This window comes from Notothenia coriiceps, unplaced genomic scaffold (assembly GCF_000735185.1).
Source record: "Notothenia coriiceps isolate Sejong01 unplaced genomic scaffold, NC01 NC01_scaffold00000339, whole genome shotgun sequence".
Taxonomy (NCBI): domain Eukaryota; kingdom Metazoa; phylum Chordata; class Actinopteri; order Perciformes; family Nototheniidae; genus Notothenia; species Notothenia coriiceps.
In genome coordinates, this window is record NW_011333040.1 from 11,279,968 (window position 1) to 11,288,114 (window position 8,147).

At 41.0% G+C, this 8,147-nt stretch overlaps 1 protein-coding gene across 1 annotated transcript in view; it reads left to right on the forward strand.

Moving 5' to 3' along the window:
• The window catches only part of LOC104950900 (activated CDC42 kinase 1-like), a 19,198-nt gene that overhangs the window by 758 nt on the left and 10,293 nt on the right, over positions 1 to 8,147 (forward strand). Inside the window, exon 3 of the mRNA XM_010777499.1 lies at positions 172 to 419. Within this exon, the coding sequence (XP_010775801.1) occupies positions 172 to 419 (248 nt within the window). The remainder of the gene's footprint in view (positions 1 to 171; positions 420 to 8,147) is intronic.

Sequence of the window (8,147 nt, forward strand, 5' to 3'; positions counted from 1 at the left end):
TCTCTCATCAACTGCCTGCATGACATCAAAGCATGGATGTCATGCAACTATCTCAAACTAAACAGCAGGAAAACAGAGCTCATGGTTGTGGCACCCAAGGCGCTGCTCCAGAAGGTTGGCGACTTCATCCTCGAGGTTGACGGCTGCTCCATCTCCCCCCATCTCCTGAAGCCTGCAACTTGGGTGTCATCCTCGACTCCACCCTCTCCTTCCACTCCCACGTCAAGTCTGTGACGCAATCGGCCTTTTTCCATCTAAGGAACATTGCAAGACTCCGACCGTCACTCTCGGAGTCGGTTGCCGAAACCCTAGTCCATGCGTTTGTCACCTCCCGCTTGGACTACTGCAATAGTCTCCTGTTCGGGGTTGCCAACAAAACCCTGGACAGGCTCCAGTATGTCCAAAACTGTGCGGCTAGGGTACTCACAAATACAAAGCCATGGCAGCACATCACACCCCCCTCATCCACATACCAGTTACTGGCTCAGATCAAGTCACGCAATATCAATTTCAAAATCGTCCTCCTTACCTCAGTCCTCCATAGAACCTGCCAACCCAGATACATACCAGGACATCTTACCACCACATAGCACAACCCCCGGACAGCGGATCTATTCAGACTCATAGGACCTACTATAACACCCACCAGCACCAAAAACAAGCGCACTTCGGGGGACAGAGAGCCTTCAGCGTGGCAGCCCCACCCTCTGGAAAACGCTCTCCTGGCGAGAATACCGCAAATACACCATCCTATGATGACATATCAAAAGGGGCCTACAAACACACTACCTCTTATCACCAAGAGCAGTTGGCTAACACTACGTGATATATGATTTGATTATGATATTCTAGACATAAGCATATGTCTGATTGCACATTTTTGTATTAGATTGATTGTTATAATACCCAAGATATTATATCAGCGGGTGAGCGACTATAGGGTCACATATATCAAGGTATCAATATTATCTACATCCTTACACAATCAAACACGGTAATACACAACATATTAAATAGTCGAACATACAAGGACTCTAACACTAGACATTATACTTTTTCTCCATAATAAAACTAGCAAATCAACTATAACACACAGACCAATTGGATATTCCACAATTCCCACAAAAGCACCAAATGAGAGAGAAATACACTAGCAATTACAATTAGAGTCATCTTTAGCTTAATGATAGGAAATTAAATAACAATAACAAAAAATATATACAATATATGTGTTAAACCTGCTACTCTTTTTCTTTGACATGACCAGCCGATATAAGCTGACATCTAGAAAATGTACTTGACGGGCAAAAACGTTTTTTTTGTAAAAAATGTTTACCTGACCTTCACAGGCATGAGAAAGGGTGGAGCTTGGCCATAATTTCCCGCCGTCACAACCGATTACAACCTATAAGGCGTGCCTGGTTACAAGGGGTGGGTTCCCAACTTACCCACCGGCTTCAACCCAACACATTTTTACAAGTTTTTTTTTCCACAACTTAATTTTATTTTTAAACCCCTTCTCGCCTAAAATGGAATCTATGAGTCCCTCACTTGCGTTGTTTCCCTGCGTCCGTCCCTCCCAACAGGGGGGAAGCATGTAGCGAACGCAAGGCAAAACCCAACGAAGCAGGGAAATGAAGGTTTAAGAGAAATGGGACGATCGTTTCCTCCGGCAGCGTTCACGTGAAGAGACGTCCATTTGTGAGACAGCCGCACAGCCTGATCTCTGACCAGCAGCCAGAAAATCAGTGCATGCGCTACATCGTCCAATCAAGCGAGCGATACACAGTAAGGCTGGGGCGAGTCGTATGAGGAATTTCACCCGACAGGATGGTCTGGTAAGTTTCCTCGATTATCGCTCTCCCGTTATTGGCTCCAATCCCGGTCCTTCCGGCAAAAATAAGGCCCACTGGGCGACGCATACTCAACGAATGGCCCCGCAGACAACTAACNGTGTGTAAGAGTGAAAATATATGTATGTAAAAGGAGAACGTAGGTGGCGAGGGATGCGTTTCTATGGAAACGGCATATGGCAAGATCTCAGATTTGGCGTAGAGCTGTTGAGGCATGGACCGGTGATATAGAAGTGAAGATTGGGGACGATTGGACCGTGACGATTGGACTTACAGCAACATCGTGTTTCATGGCGAGTTGTATGCCGCCATGGCAACGGCATTTGATGACACCCCATAATACGCTTAGATGCGTTGATGGCTGCATCGTTACCAAACCTGTGAATCTCAAAGCTGTCCCGTAGATCAGGGGTTCCCAACCTCTATTGTGCCAAGGACCGGCAGATACATTAAAAAAAATGTGTGGACCGGTTGTCAATTTTAACTGATTTGAATATTTACTCACCAGGTGGCAACAAAGGCTAATTAAATTTAACAGCCTGAAGAAATACCAATAGGGGAGAGTGGGGTAAATTGAGCCACTTTTTAGTTATGCTGTCCTCTAAGCAAGGAGAAATGACACATAGTAAAAATGAAAACACACACCTATAATTCAGTATGTCTACTATCAATGGCAATGATAATAATTAATATTTGATCAAGGGCAGTGAAAATATTTCTTCTTTTAAAAAAAAGTATTGTGTCTCAACTTGCCCCGGGTTAGGGGTAAGTTGATCCAGGTTAGGGGGTAAATTGAACCACTGTTCAAACCTGGGAATACCTGCAAAAAATCTTAAAGTTAACTATAAACAATAAATAACAAACCAAATACAAGCTTAGTTTTTCAAATATTTTTAATATAAATTTCGATTGAATTGATATTTGGTTTGTTATTTATTGTTTATAGTTAACTTTAAGATTTTTTGCAGGNATTTAATAAACGGTGCCTGCCTCTCTTTTCCTCCCCCTCTTCTGACAGCCCAGCAGCAGCAGGAGACGTGGGGAGAGGGAGGCGGGCTATTTCATCGTTATCAGAAAATGATCAACCCCCCCACAGAGCGGAGCAAGGCAACGAAACTTAAAATAAGAAGCAGCATTTTACGGCGCGCTATGTATGGGTCCGCCTTGAGGGGGTTTCCCGACATGTCATTTCAGTAAATTAAAGGGTGTTTCATGTTGTCGTTGCTGTGGGACTTCTTAATACCTTGGAAAATGCCGTTTAATACTTTTTAATAGCCTTAATTTTCGCTAAATTGATTTATCAACTTTTAATACTTTTTAAGACCCCGCGGACACCCTGCAAACAAAAACAATCCCCCCAGTCTTAGAGAAGCAATTGTATAGTATGTCACAAAAACGTGAAGAAAACCTATATTGCCATTTCACATAATGTTTGAAGAGATTCCATCACTGCGTTCCTAAGATAATTGTGTTCATGACAATGAGACTGACGGCAAATCATTTAATGCTCCGTCCAGAGAGGAAATCTGTGTCATTGTGGAGTGAATGCTCATTGACCACATGTTTAGACGTCCTTTCCGGAAATGCCATTGTATCAGTTATGACTTTGCTCAAAAGTTATGACTTTTTATTTTAAAATCCGCTTCCTTGCTGGAGAATCTTCCAAATCTAAAATACTGCAAGTTAAGTGAAAAAGTTTTGCAGCAGTATGATGCAATGATGGTATGCTTGTTATGATGCTAACAATCATATCTGGCAGCTAGACTGAGAAACTTCTCTGCTTTGTTGAACTTTTTCAATAGAAATGATATATACATTGGGAACATATTTGTTACCGTTTGAATAATTGAATATGCATCTCACATTCAAAGCCTCCCGGGAAGACAATGCAAATACCATTCAACTGAAATTAGGAGGATATATCATATCATCTCACGATTTCCTCAATCTTATCTAAATCTTCTTTATATTTGCAGACGGTGACAGGAATCTCAAGCTGCTGAGCTCAGATTGGAACTTCTTCCTTAGAAAAGCATCATCAGTGGAGGTGAATCTGCTCCTGAAGCCTTCCCATTAACGCTTCTGACCACCTCCAATCAGCAGACTGTTATTTGATCAAGCACATTTTTACTGAACTAGCAGAGAAAAGTCTTTATGAAGGCTCCGTTCATACCTAACAAAGGAATTTATCCTGGGGGGAAAAAAAAGAAGACTTTGACTTTCAAAGACAAAAAAAGACACTTGTGAGTTGGATTTCATTTGATCAGCCTGAAATATGCCATCATGACAGAGTCACAGATGCTGGGTGCTACTGTGTCAGATCCTCTCCCTGCTGACCGACTGCAGACTTTTTTAATTTTTAATTTAGTTAATAGCCAGTTTTAAGCGATTCTGAAAAGGCCAAAACGAGTTAAAGAGCACAATATACACAGCAGCACTTCTAAGAAAAGGTCCTTACTTTGTCATAAGGTCATTTTATTGTCAAAATATGCAAAGAACTGGTTTCTCATTTAGGGAACAGTGTCCGAATGTAACCCAAATACTGTATAGTGTATCCAGAAAGTGCCACTGCCAAGTAATGGACGAAAAAGACAAAGTTAATACTTAAAGGGCTGTACAGGTATTATACTACAGGACATATTATCGATAGTTTACAGTAATAAAAACTGCTGTGGATATGAAAATTCGACTGAAACACAAAATGTTGCTGCTGCAAAAAAAACATTCAGACTTTGTTAAAGTAAAAAATAAAGTTCATATCCTCAGTACTTTTTTAAGAATACATGAAGTATTGACATCTCTAAGAGACATAAGTAAAACCATCCCAGTTACAGCATAGATCATAAGAATACATGGGAAGTGGTTACATTCACATATTTAAAGACCCACACAACTGTCTAATATATATAAGGGTACAAACCTAATGAAGATACATTCGTGTTAATTTACAAAATATTGATTTTTTATTTTAATATATTTCGAACACAATGCTCAGAGACAAGAGAGGACCCATAACTGGGAAGGTCATTTTCTGAATTATTTAAATCTCTCCTTGAGCTAAACACTGATCTATGACTGTTGCCACATGTGGCTGTAAATAAATAAAAAGAGCAGGCAGTGGGAACTACTCCTCAGGCAGTCACTCTGCCCCTCTAAGCACCGAACATAACTCCTGCACATCAGCTGACAGCTCCATCCAGCTGGGTCTCTGCACACTGTGTTGGCAGCTAATAACAGCCACGCAAGTGAAATCTACCCCCAGGCACAGATCCTGTCTCATAATCATCACTTCAAAACCACAACTGTGATATTTCGGTCAGCGGCTTTGGGGGGGGGGTACTCATTTTAAAACTGGGAGGACGTGTCAGCTGGCTGCTGGACGTGACCATACATTTTCTCACTGGGTATTGTGACAGCACTGCCCTCGGCGATGAACATAAAAAAACTGTCAGGCATGACCGGCTTCATTTCACTCCAGATTCGGTCTGTTGGACTCTAAGAAGGAAGGGAAATAAAAAGGCACTGCTGTGACTTCAAAAAATAAATGTTTCAAACAAATGTCAAAAAGGTTACTTTGTTGGCGTTCTATTTTTGACAGACATGATTCTTCGGTGCTATAAAAAAAGAACCCTCTATGCACACCTTTTCAAAAAGATGCTTTGCTACAAACAGCCCCTTCAGCCCCAGTATAACAGGTCTGAGCCTGATGTGATTGGGCAGATGCTCCAATAAAGAAACCACAACCGGCCTGCTACCTGTGTGGAATACTAGGAAAATAAAATGTGTGTATATTTCTAAAGAATGCACAGGACTGATTTTGGATGACAACCTCCTGTGTTCTCCCGTGTGCAATAACGCTGCTCAACAGTCCATCCATCAATACTTTCATCTCTGTCTCCATGTATTTTAAGATAAGACTTTATTGATCCCATTGTCCAATAAAATGTAGGGGATTACAGAAGAGGATCAGCGCCAGATGGAGCCTTTTATAGATCTGACTCAAAGTAAAAGAGAAATCCGACGATAGTCGGAATTCATTTTTGAGATTCAGATCTCAAAAATGTTTACACTGGTTGCCCTAACCCTAGTGAATGAATGCACAGTAAACACCTTTTCCAGTTGTAAATGTTTCAGTTTTCCTCCATATATTAGGATGTTTGTCTGATCACGACGCAATTTGTGCCAATCCCCCCTCTGATGTGGTGAAGCTGCTTGTTAACCAGTGCGTGAGGACGGCTTGATGAGGCCTCCACAGTCTCTCCATGTTGTTTGTTTTGTACCCAGCTGCTGTAGTTGTTCTGAAGGACTGAAGAGAACCTTGTGGTGTTATGATCGACACAAAGCAACATTTCCTGTTGTGGTGTTGACACTGACGTTAGAAAAAGTCATTCTTATTGTCGCTGTTTTTCCTTCAATCCAACCTGCCATTTCTTCCTCATTTGTATGTATTTTTGCTATTTTATTTTAAAATGCCTACTGTACAGTTGGTTTTCATTGTTCCTGGGTTGATGGAAATGTTCAAGAGAAGTTCATGCTGCCGAAGTTATAAATGTATTTTTTATTAAAGAGTGAATTATTTTTTACTCCTTCTCTTCAGTTTCTTTGACTTTTTCCAGACTTAATTATCTTTGTTACCATGAATTTAAATGATTAAGAGCTTCTATTTAAGTTGTTTGTGATTATCATCGGTTGTTGGCAACAAATATATAATGCTGAACACTTTGTAGATCATTCATTCAAGAAAAGGAGTCATCAACAACAATTAGCATCGCTTTGAGCTAATCGCTAATGCATTGACTATATCAAATTGCTGATGTACTGTATAGATAGAGGGTACATTCAAATGTTTACCATGGGAGCCACATTAGCTTAGTGCGATTTTCTAATGGGCTCCAAACACAACAAACAGCTGACACTAATGGTAGTGTAATTATTTGGCAGGTATTGAGAAGTTGTAATTTATGATGTTGCTGAATGAGGGGTTAAGGATCACCACTGCACTCGTCCCTGTCAAGAACAGCAAGGCTTGTACCACATTTCAAACCATCCGCCATGCTGCAAACTCTAATACAGAAAAATGTAGCCAAAGTTTCCTCAAATGACCATACAACTTCCCATAGACCCCCTTGTTTAAATTCACGACTTTACAACAGATACAAACATGTTTACAGTTTTGTGCGTTTTGTGGTACCATTAAAAAGCAAAGCCCGGGAGTGTCAAGATGGCAACGGCTGGAGCCACACATGTTTAGCTTCATAAGTCAAGGAGACTCAAGTTTCCTTCACATTAAGTGTATTTGCTCTTTGCTAATCGCGAGGTAAAGCCTGGAGCCTTGCTGTGAAAATGTTCTCTTAGACATTAAAGATGAACAAGCTAGTTAAATTACGTTTCTCTTGTTATGTCCCATGCTAGCGTTGCTTTATGCTGCTGGCCTCTGATTGGTTGATTGTTGACAAAGTTAAAATGATTTGAAGTTGGTGACACTTTCCAGCATTGTGCAACACCGTGTGTAGCGGCGCTCTCTCCATTGAAACACATTACAGTTCCATTTTACCGCTTGTCAGAGAGAGAGATACTCATTGTGGTCTGGTAAGTAAACATTTTTACAAAAAAAGCTTTTTGTTTGTCAAAGTACATTTTCTAGATGTCAGCTATATCGGCTGTCATGTAAAAAAAAAAGTATCCAGGTTTAACACACATATTGTATATGTTGATGTGTTGGCAGCGTATCAAACCATGTGAGTCATTAAGCTACAGTAAAGATGACTGAATTGTAATGCTAGACTATTTTTTCAAAAATGGTGGCTATGGGGTAAGTTGAGACACTTTTTCAATGGAGAAATGAATGAAAGTAGGCCAAGTTGATAATAAGAGCTCATTGTAGGCTACATTTAAAGTTGAATTTACCCTGTGTTTGATTGGTAAGATGTATGAAATTGTATCACCATTTGTATAATAATAGCTTGGATTTATATAGCGCCTTTCATGGGACCCAAGGTCGCTTTACAAGGAAGAACAGGGAAAAACAAACATAACAAAACAAAAGGCAATCAGACAACCAGTCAGACAGACAACAACAACAAATAGATTAGGGGCCAAAGGCCTTGGTGAACAGATGGGTATTGAGGGCCCTTTTGAAGGCATCAACAGTGGGGATGTTGCGGATCTCCGCAGGGAGAGCGTTCCAGAGGGTGGGGGCTGCCACGCTGAAGGCTCTGTCCCCGAAGGTTCGCAGTTTGGTGCTGGGGGTGGTAAGCAGGCCAGAGTCTGAAGACCGCAGGTTCCGGGGTTGGG